Here is a 26,509-nt window from a genome sequence, read left to right on the forward strand (position 1 = left end):
TAAAATTCTTTCAGAGGCTCTCGCTGCCCTCCTTTTCATAATCTGCCCTGATAACTCCCAAGTCCACTCCTCACATTCCCCCCCCACCAACCTTCTCCTTGGCCATCATATTCATTGGTAGCAGTTCCTAGAATGTCCTTTCTCTTACTTCTGCACTGTTCACCAGTGCTGTTCCTTGTACTTATAATAGCAACATTTCTTCTAACCTTCTTGAAGTCTCAAACCTCCTGAAGTCTGAAAAAAATGAAACAGGATGGCGTTGCAGTGCTTCGTGTTTGTTTCAAATACATGTTTTGAATGATATTTTTATGTTCCTCCCCAGAACTTAACCTTGTCATCACCAATTCTGGGACCCCCCCCTGTCCACAAAAACTAAATTTCACTCATTTTGTATTTCCACAGTTTATGGCCGGCACTTAGACATTATATGACATAGGTCAATAAGAGATCCAGAATATATATGAATATGTCCAGTGAAAATTATTGAGAAGCAATATTTTAGGTAGGTTTTATTTGAAGAATCAATGGTATTTATGGACTGTCATATGTCAGGTACTGTTCTCTGGTGAATTAGGTAGATGGCATCTTTACTTTCATGGACTTTGTAGACTAGCAGTGGGAGACATACACCCAACAAGAAGCAACAAGTAAGTAAGATAATGTCACTAGAAATAAATAATTTGAAGTAATAAACCCAGGGTGATGTGAGGGGACTGAGTGCAATAGTATGCTTTTAGGTTGGCTGAACTGATAAGGGCTTTGCTATTTCCTATATGCCACTGTACTCTCTCCAAGCATTTACTAGTCATATGCTAGCTTAAGAGTGATTGATGGTGGGAGCTGGGCATATTATGGGGCTGAGGGTATTAAGTTACAAAGGCTTACTTGGATAAACAGAGGGTGTTAAAGATTTGAAGGGAACGGAATAACATTCAAATAATTGAATGAATATATAACATAACAGATTTTGGATCACCCAGAGAAGAATGAGTGAAGTAAAGCAGTACATAGAACTTACAGAGAGGCATATCTTAACTCCCTGTAAAGAATATCTTTTAAATGCTTATAATCTGGGTAGCCTGGGTGGCTCAGTGATTTAGTGCCACCTTCAGCCCAGGGTGTGATCCTGGAGACTTGGGATCGAGTCCCGCGTTGGGCTCCCTGCATGGAGCCTGCTTCTCCCTCTGCCTGTGTCTGCCTCGCTCTCTGTGTGTGAAAAAATAAAATCTTAAAAAAAAATGCTTATAATCTATTCATCAATGGAAGAATTTGATGAGTTTTTGACAGAGGATTTTTTCAGTAGAGGTGATCTGTCTGTCTGAGGTGAGTGGGGAATTTCCTCTAAAGGAGGAAAACGCTGCCAAGATGGTTTCAGAGATCCCTATTCCATTAAGTTTAGGGAGCATGACCTAGGAACTTGACCTAGAAGGAAATGATCCTAGCCAGAGAGGAAGACCCCTCAGAAGAAGTGGATAGCATAAGAGATGACATTTCTCTGGAGAAGAGACCAGGTAGAAAATTTGTAGACACCAACCCAGGTGTCTTCATGCTGATTGGTTAGAGAAAAGGATAACAGAAGGGTAAGATCAAGAAGCAGAAGGGGTCTTATTGAAGAAGATTCTATTCTATTGAAGAGTGATTCTTGAATGCTGTAGGTAGTAATGTTCTGCATAAATACAAGTTATCAAAGTGATAAGCTTTGATTATAAGATATTATCTGGCTGGAATAGTTAAGTCACTGTTTCCTAGATGATAGTTCTTAGTCCATTAATACCTCAAATAGTATTATATAAATTTAACCTGGAATGGTACATTTATTTTTTATTTTAGGCATAATCATATGACATGTCTTCATGTTGAATATTCAGAATTGTTGATTGAAGTATATTGTTGGAAGTCAGGCTTGGCTAGGGAAAGAACAAAGGAACATGTTTTTCTTTAGAGTTGCTATTATTGCTTTTTATGTTGTGGTTGGCATTTTGGCAGGCAGAAGTATTAAATTTGTGCCACCCAGAATGAAATATAATTAATTTAGCTTTCTCAGCCCTAAAGGACAGGGATCTTGGCTTTCTAGAGGTTAAGAAAGCCTTATGTTAATAACAATTGGCTTAGTACAATGCTTCTGCTTTCACCAGTCATATATTTATTATACATTATTCTTAGATTATAGTTATATTTTTCTTGTATCAAAAACAGTTTAGTGCCAGTATTGTAAGTTATGAATGCTTCCTAGAGAAAGAGTTAAAGTTTTCCAGTTCAGTAGGAAAAGCAGACAAAGTGGAAAACCCCCTCATTTCTTATATTTTCCTAAGAAGCAGAATAGTCATTTCCTACTCTTAGTGCCCTCAGGGCTTTACACAGACATTGCCACTTGAAAAAGATAAAAATAGGAATTGAAACATGTTTGATAGAAGTATAAATAAAGGGAAAATATTAAACCACAAAAAGGAGATTTATATTTTTTCCCTAATATTTGTGCTCTAGCAAACAAGTTTATTACTACTTATTGATGGAGCATTTTTATGATGATAGTTAAAATATCATTTTGTCTGACAACTATTTAAAACACTGTATTTCTAAATGAACCATCTCAATTTTTGGTCTGAAAGGTGACAGCATATTTATTATAGTCCATTTCATAAATACACACTTACAAATAGACCTCTTCACACCTGGGTGTGCCTATTTGGAGACACTCAGAAGAAATTCTCCCAATGTGAATTACTTCTTGACTTTCAGAAGTAAGATGAAATTGCTTAAAATAAAAAGAAAAATAAAAATTTGCTTACTTCAGTGTACATTTGGAAGGTTACAAAAATTGGGTCAAATATTGATATTTGCTTTTTGGTATTTTTGTCTTTTAATTGGCAAGTTAATAGGGATACTTCCTTGGGTGAGATCATTTTCTGTGAACTTGGAGAGAATTGGGTTGCCTGTTTGTCAGTGGACATGTGGGAAATACATCATTGAGCATATGTTGTTTATTGTGAAATATTTCAGTAACAGAAAAATATGAACAATAAATTTAATAATAATTTAATATATATGCCTATGTGCCTGTCAGATCTTTACATTTTATCCTATTTACTTCAGGACTTTTTTTTTTTAAGTTTTATTTATTTATTCATGAGAGACAGAGAGAGAGGGAGAATGAGAGAAAGAGAGAGAGAGAGAGGCAGAGACACAGGCAGAGGGAGAAGCAGGCTCCATGCAGGGAGCCTGACATGGGACTCGATCCTGGGTCTCCAGGATAGGTCACCCTGGGCTGAAGGCGGTGCTAAGCTGCTGAGCCACCTGGGCTGCTCAGGACTTCTTGTTTTATGAAGTAAGCTTTTAAGATGTATTTGAAGCACTCTGTTCGTTGCACTCACTCAAAGATAGGAGCTATTGGGGGTATGATATTTATCATTCCTACCCATTTATTTATTCTTTAGCTATAATATATTTATTCACAAATATTACCATGTCATTTTGTATGTTCTTGGACCTTCTACAAATGGTATGCTTGGTTATTTCACTGATTTACAGTAAGCTTTGAAATGTATTGATACTGATGTATATAGCTATCGGTCCTTTATATTAATTACTATAGAGTACTCTTTTATTATATATTAGCACTGTATTCATATATTCATTGTCCTGTTGATGAACATTTAGATCATTTTCAAAATTTCTGTTCTAAATAATCTTTCTGTGAATATTTTTGTGATTTTGCCCAAGTAATCGCATGGGAGAATTTTCCTAGGAGAATAATTGCTGGGTCATTTATTAGTTTCCTATTGCTGCTAAAACAAATTACCCCAAACCTGCTGGCTTAAAAAAAACACAAATTTATTGTCTCTCAGTTTTGGAGATTTGAGGTCTGACACAGGCTTTGATGGGTTAAATGGAAGAGGTGTTGGTAGAGCTGTATTTCTTACGGAACCCCTAGGGGAAATCCATTTTTTGCTTTCACAGTTTGTAGAGAGTGCTCAATTTCTTTGGATTGTGGCCTCATTCCTCTGTCTTCAAAGCCAGCATTGTTGCATTTCTCTGCTATTCCATAGTCACATCTCCATCTGCCTTCTGCCTGTCTTCCACTCTTAAGAACCCTTGTGAATACATCAGGCCCACCTGAATAATCAGGATAATCTCCCTATTTTAAGGTTATTTTATTAGCAAACTAAATTCTGTTTGCAACCTTCATCCCCCTTTGCTACATAAGGTAACATATTCACAGGTTCTGGGAATTAGGTCACGAACATCTTTAGGGACATCATTATTCTGCCTCCCACAGGTCATAGGGTGTTATAAATTTTCCTCTTGACTACATAGTTTTAAGTTTCTATTCTAAGTGGTACGTGTCTAGAATATGCTCTCTGAAAGTGAAATCTCAGTTGTTTCATATCCTTGCCAACACTAGGATTATACGATTTTAAAAAGGATACCCAATTTGACGAGCATGATTGGTATCTCGTTGAGCATCTTTTCATATAATCATTGGCTGCTGAAATTTTCCTTTCAGTTCATTGCCCATTCCTTTCCTTTTCCTATTCTTAAATTGTTCTTTTTTTGTTTTGGTTTGGTTTCTTACTGATTCATGGGTGTTCTTAAAATATTCCTGTTCCTAATTCTTTGTTGGCTATTTTCATTGCAATATTTTTTCCTCGATGTGATTTATCTTTACACTTTTCCAGAGTTTCTTTGACTGCACAAGGGTTTTAATTTCAAAGTTGACAAGTTCTGTCTTGTTGAAGAAATTATATCCTTCTTGAAGTCATGAAGATATTCCTTTTGATTTTTAAATGTTTGTATAACAGTAAATTGTTCATTTTAATAATTTGATTTTTGTTTACATATGTGTATGTTTCTGTATTTGTGACCTGTAGCAACACAAGTCTGATTTATTGGGTTGGCCCAGTTTTATACAGGCTGCACTTGTTGAGAACTATATAATTTAAAGGTTGATGAGTTTATGAAATTTTATTGCTATGAAGAACTTCAGGGTTAATCTAGTTTATTTTTTAATATTTTTAAATGATTTTATTTTATTTGTTTATTCAGGAGAGGCACATAGAGAGGCAGAGACATAAGCAGAGGGAGAAACAGGCTCCCTTTGGGGAGCCTAATGTGGGACTCTATCCCAGGACCCCGGAATCACTACCTGAGCCAAAGGCAGATGCTCAACCACTGAGCCACTCAGGTGCCCCCAGGGATGATCTAGTTTAAAACTGAGGTCCAGAGAGACAGGGAGCAACACTTCTAGAACTACTTGTATTGGTAGAGTCAATTGCATAGATACTGCATTATATTATCTTCGTGACTGAGGAGCACTCTGACCTTGAAGAGGAATTTTATACTACTGGTAGATAACTCTTGGAGTGAGTAAAATAATGGATGCTGATTTACATCCAAGAAAATGAAACATTTATATAGTAGAAATTTTCATGAGATGGCAGTAAATTATTTGTAATTATTTTTTTTTTGTCAGAAGCTAGGCATTGTTGATTACTGGTGACTATAATGCTTATTCATCCTTCAGTGGTGAGTGCATGATTATAAAAATAACTAGACATCAGTTTTGTTGAGAATCACCTATTTCCCTCAGTGCATATTTTCTTTTGGAACACTTCTATCACAAACATACCTTTACCGTGGACCAAGTTCCAGAGGAAAAACTTCCTTTAACAATGTCTCTCAACTTTTCTGTCTGGGTACTCATCCACATCACTACCTGTACTATATACTGCTCTTACTCCAACTCACTGAACGTGTTTATTTTCTCAATATCACACAAGTCTCAGACTCTTCAAGCTCAGGGATAAAATTAAGTGCATTTCTGATACCCAAAATAAGCATCTCAAGAATTTTTCACTATTTTTTTTCTTAAAGGAGTGTTGCAGAGGAACTTAAGAGTGAATGACAGTTGACAGAAGATGTGGTTGCCCGGCAACTGGCAATTTAAATAACTAGGAGCTGATATGATTTACCAACCTGATAAACAGCAAGGACTTTAATACAATTTTAAGGACTGCTACAGATGTTGCATTGAGCTATTTATATGTGTTGATCTGTCTCAGTCTATTTTAATATGTGTATGTGTATATGTGTGTGTGTGTATATATATATATATATATACACACACACACACATATATATGAATATTTTTTCCTACAGAACTGGAATATGAAAGCAAAGACTGTATCTTCCCCTATGTGACATTAATAGAAGTTGCCTGCAGTAAAATGAGTTGCTTCAGCCCCTTTGTTTTTAGGCAGATACTCCATTTCAAAGGAGGCTTTCTCACTCAGAGGAAATATACATCCTATGGATTGAGCACTGAGTTTGTTTTGAATTCTGAAATTGTATTTATATATGCAGTAATTGTTACCTTATTTTTGCAAGTTTTGGAATTTGAAACTTCTCTCCATTTTTTGAAATAGAGTAGGAATTTCTCTTTATTCTTCATAGGAATAATGAGATTTAATAAGATTGGCTCAGAGTGAGTTGGCTTAATTGATTAGTGTATATTGTTAATGGGATCAAGTCTCTTGATCCTGTCATGAGCCATTTAGCTTCCTGGGGCAGGTGAATCTTCATCTTTGTTAAAGGCAACCTTCCTGACCCCCAGTGGATGTCTTTCACCCAGTTCCTCAAAGAGGTGATGGAAAAGCTGCAACCCATCAGCAATAATAGTATAACAATCCAGAGTACCCCCTCCTGGCAGGAGTCAGCACTGTCATTTTGTATATAAAGAACATGATATACTTGAGAAGCAGTCTGTATAAAATTCTGTCATCTTTTAGGGAATGGAATGTGCTACATAAAACAACTACCAACATCCTGTTACTAGCACAGAGCTTGAGATAACCTTGAGGATTATTTTAATACTGAAAATAATTTATGGTATGGGAATACAAAAATAGATCATTTTAATCATGAAATAGTTGAAGGACATAACAAGGTAATTTTAAAATTGTTTCTTGAAGCTATTTACAATTTACTGAGGTGTTAGGACTTAGGAAATTTCCTGGAAAGGACATTTTTGCCAACAGTGCATGTTTGAATCACATTCAGTACCCTAAAGCTGTGTGCCACCTCTGCCATGGTACCTTCTCCCTTCTATCTCAGTACAATGAAAGCTCCTTTCAAATCCCTGTAGCACGTGGACCCTGTCCTGTTCCTCTTAAGAAATAATACCTATGAGGGCTGCAGTTTTACAATTCCAGTGGCACTTTGCAATGCAGAGACCCTGAATATCATAATGGTATCTTACATTGGTTGAGACTTTGCTAAGTATTTTAAATATATTGTTTTTTTGTCCATACAAGTGAGTCTTAGAGTCAGCAACTTACTGGTGAGCAAACTGAAGGTCATAGTAGTAAAATAATTTGCCTGTGAGAATAAAATAAGAAAATCAGAGAGGTGGAATTTACATTAAGGTCATTCAGACTATAAAGCCAGTGCACTTTTTCACTGTGTTACTCTCTCTCTCTCTCTGTTTTGTTATTTTGTTTCTTTAATTGTTCATATATTCAGTGGTTCTCATATTTTGGCTCAGTTAAGAATCATTGTGGAAGCTTGTTAAAACATTGTTTCTGGGCCTTTGTCCCAAAGATTCTAATCTAGGAGGTTCTTAGATCAGTGCCAAGTATCTGAATCTGCATTTTCAGGGCAGTCCTTGGATCACACTATGAGAGATCCTTGGTGTGAAATCTGTGAGGCAAGAACTATCCGAGCTACCCTCTGGGCTCCATATTGAACATTCCTAGTGAATATTACGTTCAAGCATAGTTAAAACTATTGCTCTTATGCTATATTTGGCGCACAAAGTTTCATAGCATGAACCTGTGTTGATCTTAATCTGAATATAAATGGTAGGTTTGTGTCAGAAAAGTCAGTAATAATTGGTAGGGTAAAGTTCTAAGAACAAGGTATTTGATGCAATGATTTCTTTCTTTACTTTTTAAAAAATATTTATTTTGGAGACAGAGAGAGGGAGAGAGAGAGAGAGAACACAAGCATGAGCCGGGGGTGGGGCGCAGAGGGAGAAGCAGACTCTCTGCTGAGCAGCTAGTCTGATGTGGAGCTCCATCCCAGGGATCATGTCCTGAAGCTGAAGGCATATGTTTAACTGACTGAGCCACCCTGGTGCCCTGTGATGATTTATTTCTTGCATATCAGTGTATTCTGGAAATTGACAGGTATCCTAAGATACAAGTGTGTGTTCAAAGGAAGTCTCTGTAGAGAAAGAAAAAGCATGGGCAAGAAAAGAACCAGAGAGGGATGAAATTGAGATAAATCTTAGGTATTAACTATAGTTCTTTGGGAAGAGATAAGAAGGCAGCGAGATGGGAGGTTGGTTCAATGCATTAGTTAAGGGAGAGTTCTTCAGAAAAGGATCAATGAAGTAAATGACCTGTTCAATTGGAGGGTTCTAGAGAAGTCTAGTAGAAAAGAGAGTGAAAGAGAAATGGGGAGTAAAAGGAATCAGTGACAGCGTGGGTATTGATTGGGGAGGTAGCCCATGCACCTGCCATCTTTTGCAGCACAAGCAGCGGCCCTTGTGGCTCAAGGAGTATCTCGTTTCCCTTCTTCATCGTGTAGGAATGCTGCTGTTGTCATTTCCACCCGTCAGGAAATGACTGTCTGTGTCTGGAGATATGTGTTGGCTGGCTTGAAATCGAAATGACCAACAGCAATAGATAGAACAGTGAGTAAAATGATTAGTGAAATCCTCCTCAAGATAGCAGAGGCCTTAGTGTCTACTGAAATTCCTAAGGTGATCTGTTAAAACAAAAGTTCTTTATGGAAGGATTTATACAGTGCTTGGGGAGTGTACTTCCTGTTTCTTTTCAGATTTCTACAAAGTGATAATTGTCCCTGTTTTTTGATATTCTTATGCTTTCCTTTCCATCAATACTCAAGAAGTGATTTAAAAAATGTATTAGTAACATCAGTCAGTGAAAGATTAGGGTAAACAGGGTATATTCACAAGTGAACAGTGGCACACTGTATTTCCATAGAATGCACATTTGCTTTCTAAAAGAAAGAAGCAAAGAAAGGAGAAAAGCTTTAGTAATTAGATCCCTGTTGTAACCCTAGTGGAGTGAGAAAGATTAATAGCTGTGCCGCAGAACTTGTTCTAGGGTGAGAGGCACTGTGTATCACAGTTTCCTCCTGGGATGGAGCTTGGCCTGAAGTACAACACAATTTCTATACTAATAATGATAATAATAGTCAACATTTTTGTGCACTTTCTCCTTACCGATTACTTTACATTTATTTTTTCCAAGCCTCACAATGACCTGGTGAGTTAAATAATTCATGTTTAAGCATCTGAGGCTCAGAGAGGTTAATTGACTTCCATACCACCCAGCTAGTGAGACATGTTACATGGGCAATTTGCTGCATGAAGGGATTATCAGATCTTCAAGAGGTAGGTTGTAGTATTAAAGAAATCACAGACATTTAAAAAAATGTATTCAATATTGAAGTTTGGAAAAGAGAACTATGTCAATCTAAATTGCAGCAATGGATAAAGGTCTTTTGTATTTGGCTAGCTGATCATACCCGTGCCTCCACACTAGCAAGGGAGTAGACCGGGAGCCAGGTTCTTTTAAGCATGCTTGATCGGGCAGTTTTCTGCAGGGAAGGTTATAGTGTAAGAGTTACAAAGCCCTCCTGCTGCCCAGGTATCAGAGGTTGTCTGTTACAAGTTCCTTCACTTCGACTATTACTCCTTTTCACAATTCTATTTTGGACTTCTGTCTCGTGTGTATTTACAGGTAGACAAAGCTCTTTTTCTAACAACCCCTTTGCCATGACTGAAAAGGATCCTTGTATGTCCTGCAGTTTCTGGGTATTGTGATTCTAGTTTTAAACTCAAACTGATGATAATGGTGGCTGTGACTCCCTATTCCCTATTGTCCAAGGAGGGAAGTTGCGGGTAGGGTCTTTCAAAGATGATCCAATAAAAATTGGTGCAGTAAGAGTTTTTGATAAATGGTTTTCGTTATATAGAAGCCATTTAGGATATGACTTGGATACTGGAGTCCCTGGGGCTATGCTCAATGTTTTAAAAAACAAGACTTACTAAGAAAAGGTCTATTTTATTAGTGCAGGTACTGTAGTTGGCAGAACAACTTCTTATGAAATGAAATAACCAGCAGACCACTTCTGATTGTGTTAGGTATTTTTAGATGTTACCATTGAGTTATATTTATAGTATAGACTACTGAATTCCACCTTAAATATGCAAAATATATGCATAACTAACCTCCCAAGCTGCGTTCCCTGCTCTATATTACACCTACATTGTAGCCTGTGCTTAAATGGCTCTCCTAAAAGTCTTAGAATGGATCTTATTATTTACTTTTAAAATGTAAGCACAGAACATGCATGTGACATGTGTAGCCCTCTGGGTGACATATTCTGTTCTTAGCTGTGCTCAAAGGTGAAGTCAGCAAACATCTGGCAACCAGGTGGGGAGCGAAGCCAGTAGCCTGTCTAGGTAAATGCCCAGGGACCAGAATGAGCCAACAGAGGTTGATTTGCCAGTCTTTTTTAGTGTTTGGTGATTTGGAGCACTGGGTGGCGGCTGTGGTATTAGGTGAAGTTAAATCATTGACTGTATCATTGGTGTGGCTTTCATTGTGTCCATCGGTTTCCCAGTCTCCAGAGTCTCCAGGGTCCTATTGCTTAAGACAATTTAAATACTGTCAGGAGCATTATTTGCACAATCCTGCTTCTGTTCTTACTTGAAGGGGAATAAGTATCCTTACGTCTCTGTATCCCATTCTCTTGTGTCTTGATGAATAGTGGTTTGCTTATTTTGATATAATCATGGAGTTTATAGAGCTTGTCTAAAAAGAAATGGATTTCCCTGAGAGGAGAAAAAGCTGAGGCTAATAAGGTGAGAAGCAGAACTCTTCCAATAATCTGAGAAATCGCTTCAATTGAAAAGCCTAGAAAATGGTGGTATCTTGGATAACATAATTCACATGCAAATTTGTTTTTCAGTGTGTGGTGCCTTCCCCTGATCCATGAAGGCATTCACCCCATCTCATTCTGTCTTCCTAGGAGGTGGCCCAAACTATAGAGTACTTTTTTGGACCCAAATCAAAGGACTATGTTCTAGTCCTTTAGAACTCAGTACTAAAACACTGGGTAAATGATTCTGCCTGAAAGTCAGGCAACTACAGATTCATTAGTTTAGTCCTTCCCCTTTGTTGACTTATTTATCAAGAATTTATTGTGTACCTACATGTTCCAGGTACTATGCTGGGTGTAGGGATTACTGAGATCAATACAATACAATCTCTGAACTGAGGAACATAGTCTTATGGTGGATAAAAGTACTTGACTAACATAAGAAGGGTTATTATCTAACACAAGGGGTATTATTCTAAGTATGGTACAAGACGCAGTGGGAGGGTATATAAAGAAAGGAAGCTGACCTTTCACTTGGAGTGGTTGGTTAAGAATTCTCATTGAAGATGGTTTTAAAAGAATTTGAGCTGGGAGGTAGTGAAGTGGTGATGGTATCCTTTGCAGAAAGAGATAGGATCTCCCTCTGCCCCTTCCCCCACTTGGCGCTGGTGCTCTCTTTCAAATAAATACACACATACATACATACATACATACTTAGAAGAAAGATCAATAATTAAGCTAAGACAGCATTCATTGTAATGAAAGGAGGGCCCAGATATGAAAGATATTTTTAAGACAGTGTACTGGCTTTGATGATTATTTGTGAGAAATGCAAGAATCAAGAAGTGAAATATAATCTAAGGTTTCCAAAATGGATAATGGAATGTCTTGTATGCACTCAATAAGAATTTGTTGAATTGAGTAGAATGTTAAGAGTAATTTTCCTGGGATCCCTGGGTGGCGCAGCGGTTTGGCGCCTGCCTTTGGCCCAGGGCGCGATCCTGGAGACCCGGGATCGAATCCCACATCGGGCTCCCGGTGCATGGAGCCTGCTTCTCCCTCTGCCTGTGTCTCTGCCTCTCTCTCTCTCTCACTGTGTGCCTATCATAAATAAATAAAAAATTTAAATTAAAAAAAAAAGTAATTTTCCTTTAAAGACGAAATTTTGGCAGAATTTTGCATTCTGAGGCAAGAGAGAGAGGTCGAATGATAGTGCACTGGCACATTAGGCTTATCTGACCAATAAAATCTCTTACAGTAGATTTACAAATTGAGTCAGCCCATGGAGCTTACTCTTTAGAGGAATTGGGGCTAATGGTTCCATCTAAGAAGAAAAGGCCTGTGGATGAATGTGAATGGCTTTGTAGACTGAGCTGTGCATTACAACTTGCTCTATGTCTGATATTTTAGAGATGCATGGTTTTTGTTAGCTACCTAATTACAAAAGCATTGTTTTCTTAGTGATACATTGTCCAAAATAATACCAATTGTCCACAAGGGAAAAAGAAACTCTAGTAAGAAGCTCAGACCATAGTTAAAAAAAAAAAAAAAAACAAGAAAAGGTGGTGGTAGGACTATGAAGTCCAAATCTAAGGAAATGAAAGCTTGTACTGTGAGAATTCATGTAGACATTCATTAAAAATTTTCTGTTTTATTGTTTTTTGTTTGACTGGGTTCAGTCTATTCAATGTCTAGATAGGTTCCTTAGTAAAGGAGACTTGTTACTTAATGAGTCATTATTGAAATTGTGATGACTAGGTAGACACAGTCTTGATATTTAAGCAGCTCTGCTAAAGTGCTGTGTAATTCATCGTGATGCTACAGAGTACAGTAGGCTAAAAGTCAAAAGACCAGCCCCCTTCCATTTTACCACCTGCATGGCTGTGAACAAATCCCTGAAACTCTCAAGCTTCAAATTCCTCATCTATAAAGTAGGAATGATAATGGCTTATCAGGGGCACCTGGGTGGCTCAGCATTGAGTGTCTGCCTTTGGCTTGGGTCATGATCCCAGGATCTTGGGATCAAGTCCCACATGGGGTTCCCCACAGGGAGCCTCCTTCTCCCTCTGCATTGTGTCTCTGCCTCTCTCTATTTCTCTCATGAATAAATAACTGAAATATTTAAAAAAATGGCTTATCAGTATATGTCAGAGGGCTGTTGTGAAGATCAGAGGAGGAAATCCTTGTGCAGATTTTCTATGTTTTACAACCTTCTGCTGATTTGCCATGTGATTGCTATGGAATAGGCCATGGAAATGGAATGGCTAAAGGACCTATGGCAACAACCCCACAATGATGTTAATGGGAGCATTGTGGGTTTGGGCAATACAATGTCTTAGTGTCCTTTCTTACCCTGGCAGCATGGGCAAGCTAGGACATTGCAAGGTGTCCAAGGTACCCTTGGACTGTTGAACTGTTGAACTGTTCTGTATCCCAGTATGTTATGGCAGTGCAGTAACTTATGTGTAGGCAGTTGACCAACTTGTAGTCAGAACTGATCTTTTTCTTTTTTTTAAAGAGTTTATTTATTTATTCATGAAAGACACACACACAGAGAAAAAGAGAGCGGGGGGGGGGGGGCAGAGACACAGGCAGAGGGAGAAGCAGGCTCCATCAGGGAACCTGATGTGGGACTTGACCATGGGATTCCAGGATCATGCCCTGGGCTGAAGGCAGGTGCTAAACTGCTGAGCCACCCAGAGATTCCCAGAACTGATCTTTTTCAAGCAAGATTTCTAGTCCCTTATTGTGGATTTGCGTAGCTCAAGGAATATATTTAGGAACCAAAGTAGCCATTCTTGGATCTCAATAGGTAAAAGATTCATAGCAGCAATTTTGCTCTTGCTGTGCCTGTGTTTATCTCCTTAAATGTTCATGTATATATTTTTACAGCATGGACAAATCAATGTGCAAATTAATTGAAACTATTAATTGAAGGCAAATATATTTCCATATCTGCTTAATCTGTACCCCCAATCAACATTACTTGCTTTTTTTTTTTTCCTTTTTTAAATTTATCTGCTCACTTGAAGGCTAGTTTCCTATTATTTTTACATCAGGCTTATTGTAAGAATGACTAATGTTCTAAGAGAAAATTCCCCCATTCTAAGAAAATAGTCTGTTTCTCTGCAGCTCATTTGGATAAAGAAGTGGGAGAAGATTTAAGAATAAATAGCCCATTCGCATTGACAGATGTTCCCCTACTGACCTCTCTTTCTTTTCCAAGCAGCTAGAAACTATCTTAATTTGTGTAAAATTCTGTTATCAGCTTTGTCCCTGAAATGTGTGAACAAGGCTGTTAATCTGTTTGTTGGCCACGAGAAAAGAGAAATTTATGTAGCTGATGATGTGCATGTGTGTGTACACACACATATACACACATGTGATACATGTATCAGTAGAGGGTCAATACTCCTGAAACATTTTAGGAGAGATTTTAAAATGACCGTAGTTCAATTATACAGCTCTAGTTGTCATCATAATTTTGGTTTAATGTGGCTCATTGGGAATGGAGATGCAATAAACAGAAACTAGAGTGTATCAACATATAAATGAATATTAATTTTCTTTTTACAGTTTTCAGATAACAAGGCTTTTATAATATTAGAAGAATATGTCATGATTAGGCAGTTATTAAAAAGGCTGAATGGCAGAGAGAGTAGTTTACATTTTAAATAGTTATTTACTGGTATTTTGGTAGCCAAATTCATATTTCCATCTGAGATTCATTTTGCAAGTCAGGTCTAAAGCTTTGAAGGCAAAACCCACCAATGTGCAACTAGCCATGAATCAGCATGTCATGGACATTTGTTATGTATGTTTGTGGAAATAAATGGCAGGTGTGTGGAAATAGAGACTTTTTTAAATTTTAGACTTGTGGATAAGTAGTAAAACTTTGGCTTTAGTATTATCACAATTAAACCATTGGAGATTACTGGTTAAATTTAGTTGTATTTGTACATATACAAGTATTAATTGAACAAAGTGACATTATAGATTAAAAAGAATTTTTTAAACACAGAGTAACTAAGCCCCTGATGAAAGACATCTTTCAGTATTACTTCACTTACATACTCTTACAACTTCCTGTGTCTTACTTTTTGTTATTCATAATTTAAAATCAAATTGTGCATTGAGAATCAATAATGTATCAAGAGCATTTATGAAATATGTCAGACTGCAATGTAAAAAGTAAAAATGCCCAAATCCTCAGACTCCACATTCATTAATTTTAAAGCCTATAAAATTCAAATCTCATTCAATTTGTTTTGATTTTGTTTTACTATCTTTTAATTATGTAGTGGATCATAGATATCTCATTTTTCTCACTCATAAAGGGAGGGGAGACAGAGCACCTGAGTGGCTCAGTGGTTGAGAGTCTGCCTTTGGCTCAGGTCATGATCTCAGGGTCCTGGGATCAAGTCCCACATCAGGCTCCCCACAGAGAGACTGCTCCTCCTGCTCCTCCCTCTGCCAATGTCTCTGCCTGACATATTTATTTATGAATGAATAAGTAAGTAAGATCTTTTAAAAAAAAACAAGGGAGGTGTGAGTTACAAGTATCTATTAGCAAGGTTGATGTGAAAATGGCATTGCATATGGTGATACGTCTAAAAGTACTCTGTAACTCCAAAGAATTATGTATATGATTTTATTACTTTAAAATATGACAATGACACCTTTTCATGTAGAAGTCAGTGTCAGTATGCCTATGCTGATACAGAAATTCAGAAGTTTTCTGCTTTTCATTTTTCATCTTTTTTGTAGACATTGCTTTCTCATCAACATGGAAATTAAGATTCTTAAAATAATGCTGGTCAGTATAATTAAGTACAAGTAAGTATAAAATAAGCACATCAGTATAATTTTTGAAGATTTATAAAAGTATACATTTTATTGTTACTATATTTTAATATTTTTCTAGGACCAAAGGTAAGATGAGAAGTAGCCTGCTGAACTGATGACTCTTGCTTAACTGTTTTAGGAAGTAGTCTATTTCTATGTAGAGACCTTCTGAAGTATGCTAGGTATTCTTGGTGATGTTACATAGTTCTTCAAAGGAAATATGTATTTATATCCTGCTTTATACATTGGGGCAAAAATAGTAATAACACTTTCAAGATACTGATGGGAAAATGAGTCCCAATAAATATGTTGGATTCTCAAGATAAAGAGAAGTACAATTCTCAGCGTTACAGCATTCTCTCTATAAAAATAGTGCAATTGGGACGTACTATTTTAGTAAGAAACTCATTAAGTTCAACTTTAAAAGCTTCTTCTTCCCCTTCTTTTTTTAAACTTTGACATTCCAGTAAACTGTGAGGAAAATGTCCTTCCATTTGCTTTTCCTTTGCTGAAGTGTCTAGAAGTGAGAGTACATTCAAATTAAAAGCAGAAAGTCCCTTAAATTCCTTTCAAGAAGTCCATCCCGTAAGTGCCACTCCTTGAAAGACTATGGCTGTTATCACTTTTGGCTGGAACAAGACTGCAAAAGATTGCAAGAAGAAATGGAAATTATAATAGAGGATTTCTGTCACTCTGATAGTTTATGGCCTATTTGTTCCTTATTTTAGTCCATTAATTTTTTTTTTCACTAAGAACTCCTGTCTCTAACGAGGAGAACTTTGACAGTGATATTTGAGCATACTATGTAATGAGACACTTACATCCAAATTCCAAAAAATATTTTTAATTTCAATAATAATAACAGCAAACAAATTATAGTGAACAGAAAACAGGAAACTACAATTTTTTGAAGGGCTTTCTTCCTCACAGATTGCTTCCACACCTATCATATTATTTGGTGTTCACGATATTTCTGTGCTTTAAGCATGACAGGTCAATTTGCTCTTTTTTGGATGAGGACTTAAGATACCAGAGAGGTTGATATGGCTGCTGCAGAGGCCCACAGTCCCCCTGTGGCTGAGCTTAGATGCAAAGCCAGTTCTGTCTCTTCCTGTGGCTTGACATAACCTGTATCATACACCTTTTCTTCTTCTTCTTTTTCTTTTTTTTTTTTTTAGCATTCTAGGTTTCACCTCTACCAACTCCTCCGGGACCAACATTGACAGCTGAAGGAAGGTTGTGAATTTGTATCCCATCCTATTCATCCTTCTCCAGATTCCATGATGAGCTCTCCAGTGCAGCCTGGTCAGTCTGATTCCTTCTTAAACTATTTGCAGATTTTATGTGAAAGATGTTGCTTTGTGTTGCTTGAAAGCAAGCAGTTGAAGTAATGAAAGGACTTTTTTGTCTGACAAAGATTGATATAATGAATTTTGAATTTTGTATCCTATAGCTAATCTTCTATTACATAACCTGGTTTGCTTTGAAGGCACTAATTTCATTTGCATTGTTATCTGAGCACTAGTCTTTAATCCTTCTGCTGCTAATGTAGCATTTGGATTAAAGTTTGTGACATTATTAATATTTATTAAATATGATATAGGTATCTAATTCACAGGCATGGTCTTTCTGACCTAATATGTGTCTGTATGCTCTTAAATTGTGCTGTGGGGTTTGGAAATCAGCTTGTGGATTTACACCTTCTCTCTCTGACACACAGGAAGGATATTTCTCCTCCCTGGCCTTCTTTGCTGCCACTTCTGTTTCCTATATACCTATTTAATAATAATCTCAGCACCTGCTTCCTCTGAGTCTAGTGTAATATGTAGCTCATAGTGTTGTGATCAGCAGAGCCAACACCCATTCCTGCAGGAACAGGGTGTCACTTTTGGAACAAACATAATTCAAGTCTACAAATGATGGAGTAGGGTCCGATATCACGTTAATCAGGGACAAATTTTAAAAGAATTTTCTGCATGGATCATTAAAGGATAATTTGTTTCTATGCATTCTTTAAAAAAATCATTTTGTCATATTGATATCCTTGAGTTATCCAACTCCTGAGGTTGGATCTAGTATAATATTATATTCAGGATTTACAAAAGGAAATTTTTGCCAAGATTTTCACCCTGTGAGTGCCACACCCAGATCAGCTGCCCAGATATTCCACTGTCTCATCAACCTTTCCTCACATCCTCAATAGTCTGCTTGCCAACTTGTATGTAGAATGTAGAGCTGGACATCATTGTAGGGTAGAATTATGACTGTTGCTTCTAAGTGACATAGTAAAGATATTTCAGAGGTTTTAGTTACAGTCATTATTTATAATGGGCCTTGTCATCTGAATAAACAGATGAAGAGTTAGTTACCTAGGCTTCTTATCTCTGAGTCCCTGTAGTCCAGTGGTTCTCAAACTTTAGCATACATTAGCATCACTGGGAGGGCTTGTTAAAAATTAACCACATCCCCAAAGTTTTTGATTCTGTAGGTCTGGTGTGTGGCTCATGAATTACAAATTGCCCCAGATGATGTTACTTTTACCTAGAGACTACACTTTGGGAACCACTGGTCTAGACTGCTATATTTGCTCCTTCACCTGCTCCTCCCTGCCCCATCTCATCCCACAGACAGCCCTGTGTGTGAATAACATTGCTCATCACAGTTATAGTATACTATTATTATCCTTTCTGTTAGGATGAATTTAACATCATGTTTGCGTTTTATATTTGTATATATTGCATTTTAAATATATATTTATTTATTTTGAATTTAATGTTTCAGAATTGCGTAATTTAAGAAAGGCATTTTATTTAGAACCATCATAGTCAAACATTTTCTTCTTTAATTGGAATGTATTGGTATCATTAAAAATCATACAAAATCAATAGGAATTAAGAAAAACAAGAGACTCGTAACTATAGGAAACAAACAATGTTGCTGGAGGGGATGCAAGTGGGGGGATGGAGTAACAGTGAGGGGCATTAAGGAGGGCACAAGTTGTGATGAACACTGGGTGTCTTATGCAACTGGTGAAGTAGTGAACACTACATCTGAAACTAATGTACTATATGTTGGCTAATTGAATTTTTAAAAATTCACACAAAGAAGAAAAAAATCAGTAGGAATAAATTGGCTGAGTACAAAAGTGGCAGATAACTTCCTCCATTTCTGGAAATCATTGTCTAGAACTCATATAGAGGTTTGTCTTTAATTCTCTACACCAATAAAAATTGTCGTGTCCATTTATTCTCCACCCATCTCTATCATCTCTTCCTTGTATTGTTTGTTTACTTCCCACCCTGACTTTACGGAAGAGTGACAGGGCAGGTTGAATGATGAGAAAATAGAATTTATGGCAGTGACAACAGCTGTATCCAAATGAAACATTTGAAACAGCAACTTTACCAGGATATGTAATTTTGAAATGGACATAAAATGCAGCTGCCATCATGGCTAATGAAGGATAAAACTATATAGGAACAATTTGGATCCAAATTATAATTAAACTCAATTTATGAAACTCACTTTTAAGTAGTGCAAGTGTAGCAATTTCAGAGTTTAAGTGGTTTTTATTTAGCATCTTTCTAAAACCTGGACCCACTTGTTTTTAATGAAAAACACATAATCCCATTAATGACACTATATGTAAGTGGTTGGATTCCCAGTTTGGGCCATCAAAGCCTATTTAAAGGTAACTAGCTTACAATGAATACAGGAGCCTTAGGTAAGGAAGAGAATCAGTACAATGTAATATGAAATATTTAAAAACGTTATATGCTTAAAGAAAACTGTACCAAATAGCAGGAAGATAAACAGGTGAAAAATTTCAAACTTAATGTAATGTACCTTAGAGAATTTCTCAGGTAGCTCCATAATACATCTAATTTTATTCTAAAAGTAGTATTTTTTTGGAAAGTTGCTGTAAGGGTGATACCACTACTAGTTTTCTCATCTTATGTGGGGAGCAGAGTGAGATTTTTGTTGCTGTTGAGATAACTGCTTAAGAGGTTAAGTATACCAGTATGGAAATGTGTATATATAAGGAGGTAATGGCCAGAAGGAACACTTACCGAACTTTGTGTGGTAAAAGAAAGAAGGAAAACAGAGTGCATGTACCTAACTCCTCCTGAGGGAGAAGAAACAGGCATGATTAAAGGGGATCCAAAGTTAAATAGAAGTTTTATTGTCTACCCAGCGTAGATTATTGGTTGTATAATAAGTGGATGTAAATCCTTGTTTCCAGGTGCATCTAGAGAAGGAGGGAATAGTATGATACTGTTGGTAATAGTATCAACTTTTTTTTTAAAGATTTTATTTATTTATTTATGAGAAACACACACACACACACACACACACACACACAGGCAGACACACAGGCAGAGGGAGAAGCAGGCTCCATGCAGGGAGCCTGATGTGCGACTTGATCCCGGGTCTCCAGGATCGCGCCCTGGGCTGAAGGCGGCGCTAAACCGCTAAGTCACCAGGGCTGCCCAGTATCAACTTTTTATACACAAGATGATAACAACTTGTAGCATTTTTTTAAAAACTCAGAGCATCTATAGGTAAATGTATTATAATACATGAGATGAACAAATACATTGAACTCTAAAAAAACGTAAAGTAAAATAATACCAAATACTTGGATTAATTCCATGTATATCTGATACTGGCTCACAACTAGTAATATTTGACAGTTGAAATCAGGATACCCTTCCCCCTAAAAATATTGACTTTATAAAATGAAAAGATCTTTTGAGGCTGCTGTTTTAATGAGTAAGTTCTTGCCAGCCATGATCTTTGTTCAGTTATGGGAAGGGAAAAAGTGGGTGATAAATAAGACAACTACTGAGTTAAGTTCATTTGACTTTAGAATCATTAAAATTTCCTTGTGTACTCTACTTTAAGTGCTCTGCTCTATTGAAAGCAGCATACAGAGGTCTTAATTCTGTTTGGGAAGTTTTTATGAATGAGGAAAGTCATGGCAAATGGGCCAGGTGGGTGGGAGCCTTTTCTATTTATTAAAATGCAAACTATGATCAGAGACCTGAAATGCACTTTGCATATGTAAAATAAAATGTTCTGGTCATAAACATGAAAACATTTTTCTGCTATTATTAGCCTGTATTTTATGGTGCCATATATGTTCTGTTGGTGAGAAATAACCTAATCTTTTGACTTAGAAAAAGTGTTTTTCTTACATCTCCTTTAAAAAAAAAAAAAAGCTATCTAAAAAGAGACTTAAATTGGCCTGAGGCAATCACCATCCATTTGTTTTGCTTTTGTTCTGCAAAGGGCTCTAAGGAGTTATTGTGCGCCAGAAAAATAGACTCACTCCAGTTATTCCAGAAATTCTTTAATAGTCAGTGCTTTGGACAGAGTATTTATGTTTGTCTTGAAAATTGGTTCGGGGATAGTGTGAATTCTTGTTTTCCCCATAAAACTTCTCCATCCATGTTCAATTATAGTTGATATCAAGTACTAAATATTACTGTCTTGATCATGTATTCAGTCAAACAATAAGTGCTGATTTTTGAATATAGAATTCACTGGTTTTTATTTTAATCTTGGTGCCTCAGTAATGTTCTAAGTTAGAGCATTGAGTGTTGCTTTGGGGCAGCAAGGAGCCTGAATGGAGGGAAGACTGTCTGGATAAGATTGGCAGCTAACTGCTGCAGTTGGGATAGTCTTTCAAAGCTCATTAAGCATTTTGTGCCAGGCCGTGTGTTATTCAGGGGACGCAGAGAGTACTAAATCATGGTTTCTACCTTGATGGACAGCACCCTTTAGTGGAGGCATAGAAGAGTAAGTAGTTTGGCCCATTCAGTGTATTAAGTATTTTTATAAATATAGGAGCAGAAACTAATTTCTTCTGTATAGCAGTATGAATGCAATTTCTAGTAATTAATTTTTTTATCAGGATTGTTAAATCTCTGAAGGAAAGACTTCAGGGCTCGTCTAATCTGGAGTTTCCAAACATGTCAGATAATAAAATCACTGGGGGCTCTTGTTATAAATACAGATTCTCAGATTCCTCTCCTAAAGAGAATTATGCGGTCAACTTGGGTGGGGGGCTACTAGATACCAGATTGCATAGTGCTCTTCACCATGACTTGCAAAGTGAAGAAATGTTTTTTAATCTCACAAGCCCTAGAATTTCTCATGTTGAGACTCTAGAAAAACAGAAAATATATCGTTAAATCCCATCTGAATATAGGTATTTCTCCTGTGAGCTAATATATAACTGAGTTATTTTGCTTTCTGCTAAATGAAAAGCTAGTGCTATTGAAAATTAGAAGATATTATAAGATGTGGGGAAATTCTTGTGGTTTATATGAATACTCCGCTGTCTAGGCCATCCTGTTTTTATGCAGAGATGACCCAAGGATATTCTTATAGATAGAGTACATTTCCTCCTCCCCAACCCCAGACTCAAAACCGATTTCTACTTATTTTAACCCAGATCAGATTTTTAGTATGATCCCAAGAATATAGAAAACATAATTTGAGCCTGGGCATTTTTAAGAGTAAATAAATTAGGCTGCCTCAACCATAGAATGATTCCAGCATGACTTTTACTTTTGATGAATCTAATTATATAATGCAATTTTGACAAAAATGTAGCCAAAGGAATTTTTGAAACATAGACTGCAGTGTGCAGTTTGCCTCTTGTTATTGGGCAATGCTGTGGCCTTGTGGGCATCTAGGTGAGTTTGGATAGTAGAGTTGCTATAGCTCTTGCAAAGCCTTGTAACATTAGTATTCAAAGCCCATTGCATAAAGGAACTAATTTCTCTTTTCTTCACCATTATGAGAACACTTATAACAATTACTCCACCCATATGGAGTGACAGAACCAGGCTTATAGAATCAGAAGTTAAAGGTTTGTGGGAAGATCTTCTCTTCTCTTTCTTTTCTCATTGGCAAATCTCAAGCAAAAGTTAATTGAGTTTTCCCTTCATGCCTCCGTTTTGCTAAGCAGCTGCATTCTCTTACAGAAATGTAGTAGATTTAACTAATGATCAAAAAGTTCTTTGAAATAGAGATTGTTACGGAAATGCTAAGTAGTATAAACAATTTGAGGGCAAGCATTAATAAAAGCTTCACTGCAAGCATTTTTACAGAGGACTAATAAAAGTTTCATGGTTCAATTAATACAGCACAACATTGGGTTTTCTAGAAGCATATGGGGCCCAGAAGGCCTGCCCCTGTTTTTAAAATTTACGAACTCTTTAATGATTCACCACTTTTACTCCAGTGCATTACCCACTGTGGTGCCATTTAATCCTTAAGTAGGAAACTTAAAACCAGGACAAAGCTACAAACAAATACGAAAATGTCCAAGTGGGTATTTTCTCTTCAGTTTGTTAATAATATGTTACCATAGAAAATGAATGGTAAATGAAATAGAGTCATAGGACAAATCAAGTAGGTTATGGCTTCCCCAGATGAATCTGACCAGTTGGCTTTTTAATGAAATACAGGTCAAATCTCATTGCAGTAAGCTCTGTGTAACTAAAATATTTTCAGGCTCCCAGCTAATTATTTATTTCAAGTTGTATTCAAGAAAAATAGTGTAAGATAATCAAATAAATCAGTCTCTTGAAGTTTTGCAACCGAATTTGACCAGAGTATAGTATTGGTGGGAAATAAGGAATGTTAAATGTATTAAATATTATTTTGGATTTTCTTTTACTACTTTAACTTCATAGTTAACTGACTCATTCTTTTGCTATTGCTAAGTCTAAACTTCTCAAGCTGATATTCAAGTTTGAAACATAAACCAGAGAGAGCATTTTATTCTCCCATTTCCTGAGGGATAGTGCTTTAAAAATGAGGTGCAAATCTTTTACCAAAATGTTCAGTTTAAATTCATTTTGCACATTTAATTCTCAGCTTTTACTTTTTACAATTAATTTCGGTGGGTAATTCAGTTTATATAATTCTTATTGTATTCATTATTTTAACACTACCAAAAGACCCCCATAATGTAGTTCAGACAGAAAAGAAGGTTATTTCTTCCTCATGTAAAGACCAAAAAGACTTTCCTGAGTGGCAGGCTGGTCTTTTTCTGGTGGCTGTTCAGGCTCTGGGCAGTTTCAGAAAGACAAGTTTCTGAACTTGTCTTTCTTCTGCTTTTGGATTCTAAGGTCAATCTACATCTCTACATCAAGCTGATGGAAGAAGTAGGTTTATATAGGACATTTCCATAGGCATACTCACATTTCTTTGGGTAGAATTTAGTCACATGACCACACCTGACTACAACGGAGGCTGGGGAAAGTAGTCTAGTAGTGGACCAGAAAGAGGAGGAAACAGGTTTGGTGAATAGTTGGCCAATCTCTACCACAATTGTCTTGAATACACCTTGTTACCTGGTATATTTGCACCTGGTAGTGCAAATATAGTATTGCTTACAAGAGGTAGGTAGGAGTATTTCATAATGTACTCTTGACTAAACCAATTATTAAAGAATTAAGTAAGGTTCTTTTAAAGACATAGAAACACAGTCAATTTAGGGAGATGCAGCTTATCTAGATTTTCTTTTTTTTTTTTTTTTTACTTATCTACATTCTCTAAGAGATGCTTAAGGAACCCTTTCTTAATGAATTGTGTGAAATAGTGAAGCAGTGTAACTATTAGAAAACTCAAGTTCTTGTTGTTAGTGGAAACTTTCCAGAAAATTGGAATAATATGTATAATGTAGAATATTATCTGTCCTTAATTAGTGTATAAAAGTCATATCAGTGGCAGGTGAAGGCTGTGTGCCAAAAAAAAAAGTCATGTCACTTTATCTTAGATTATAGTTAAGCATATGCCGAGGAAAGTGTAATTTAATATTCACCATTCTTAAGTTTGCTCTTTGTTGCATATTGGCATCACATTTTTAAACACATTTGTAGTTTCAAATATTTTGATGAAAATCTAGGTCAAATAGTGGTTGATAAACACTTGTTTTATACGGATCTTTTCATGAACATAATTATAAAACAATGCTAGATTTTAGTTTTTGAAGATCCAGGAGCAATTATTAATACCTTGACAAAGCACACGGAGAGCCTTTTGTTTATAACAATATGTGGACTTTTACAGAATTTTCTTTTTCTATGCATAATTTAGGATTTCCTGTTAATAATGCCCAAGTTTTGTGTGTGTGTGTGTGTGTGTGTGTGTGTACACCTATGTGTGAGATTGTTTTGCAATGCAATAATAAGTGTCAGGGAATACAGAGGTATGTAGGACCATATAAACTCCACTAAATACTCAAATTCTTTCTGTGGTTTTCTGTTTATTTAATTTTTATCTGTTATCTTTTAAGAATGTCAATACAGCAGTCTTCCCCATATAATTTATATAATTTATTGCTTCTAATTTGTTGTCGGGTTAGAAAACAAAGAACTGTGTTAAATAAAATCATTAGTGAGATAAGAATAAATTCAGTAAGTTCTGAAGAAATGCACAAAGTTCTCTTATGAACAAAATATGTTTATTTTTGTTCTTTTTTCTTACATGTTTCAATTACATTTTAATTGTCTTCAGTCCCCCTTATTTTCTTGGTTCTTTCTGTCTTTGTTATATAGATTTATAAAATTCTGAGTTTCTAATAGGTGAGCCATTATAATGCCTTTGATTTTGTCATGCTTATCCTTACAAATTATAATCAATACCTTTTATCCATGCATGTCTCATGTGTGGATTTATAAGTTGCTTCAGAGTTACTTTAATACCCAAAAAGAAAGACTCATGACTTAATTTATTGGTGAGTATTTCCTTAAGGTCTTATATCGATTTACAGAGAATAGAAGTCTGAGGCAATCTGTGAAGTTTTTTAAGTCTTTTTCATGATAACTTTCCGGTATGTGATTATATAAAGCTCTTTCCTCTTATGATAGATGGTTGCTCCTCAGTTAATACCTTTTCTCCAAGACTCTTACCTTCCAAGAAGGCTTTCTCTTTATATTGATATTATAGTTCCACCGGCACCTGGCCTGGCTGGGGAATTTCCTTTGAAGTTGGAATTTGCCCTAATAATTTTGCCCTCTTTGGAATTCTGTGAGTCCTAAGAGAGGGCAGATAATCACAGGGGCACCTATGCAGGCACTTATCTTTTCACTTTCAACTAAGAGGAAGTGGTTCTTTAGAAAGAAATGCTGAAATGACATAGGAACAAATTATTAAGAAAACCCAGTTAGTGGGTTTGGATTCTCTGGGAATATAAGCATGTTTAACAAAAGCTGGTGAAACCTGGGTCTTTTGTTAAGGGAAAGGCTGTTTGATTACTTTACCTCTATTTTTCTGATTTTGAGATTCTGAGTGCTTTCAGCAGATCTAAGACTGCTGTACAGATAGACAAAACCAGAACTTTATCTTGAACCTCGCTTTTTAGAATGTCTATGTGGTAGGACGAAATATAGGAAGTCATTATAGTTACTTGTTTGGTATGTCACTGGAATCTCAAAAGTCTGCCCAGTGTGTTCATGGACATGGACATTTGGGGACTGTTACTATCATTCAGGGAGTACTGTCTGTTAATAAATTATTAACCCAGTGATTGTGAAATCATTCTTTCTGAAAACTTGTCTGCTCTCATTATATATTGTATTAAAAGAAATATAATTAGGGAATATTTTGAAAACTACTTTAAGAGAATAAAAGCACAAAGCTATGAATTTTTTTTGGGTGGTTTTTAATGTTATTTTTGAATGTATCTGTATTTTGTGCCATTAATATGGTGCTTCATTTTTTTTTAAAAGCC

At 36.3% G+C, this 26,509-nt stretch overlaps 1 protein-coding gene across 3 annotated transcripts in view; it reads left to right on the forward strand.

The window, feature by feature from the left end:
• Positions 1-26,509, forward strand: part of HDAC9 (histone deacetylase 9) — a 927,702-nt gene that overhangs the window by 55,775 nt on the left and 845,418 nt on the right. For all 3 annotated transcript variants that reach the window (XR_005983513.1, XR_005983514.1, XM_041727864.1), the window contains exon 2: positions 16,935-17,061. Coding sequence is in view for 1 of the 3 variants with exons in the window: in XM_041727864.1 (XP_041583798.1) it covers positions 17,037-17,061 (25 nt within the window). In the remaining 2 variants the exon portion in view is untranslated. The remainder of the gene's footprint in view (positions 1-16,934; positions 17,062-26,509) is intronic.

The sequence above is a fragment of the Vulpes lagopus genome, chromosome 13 (genome assembly GCF_018345385.1).
Source record: "Vulpes lagopus strain Blue_001 chromosome 13, ASM1834538v1, whole genome shotgun sequence".
NCBI classification, from domain to species: Eukaryota; Metazoa; Chordata; class Mammalia; order Carnivora; family Canidae; genus Vulpes; species Vulpes lagopus.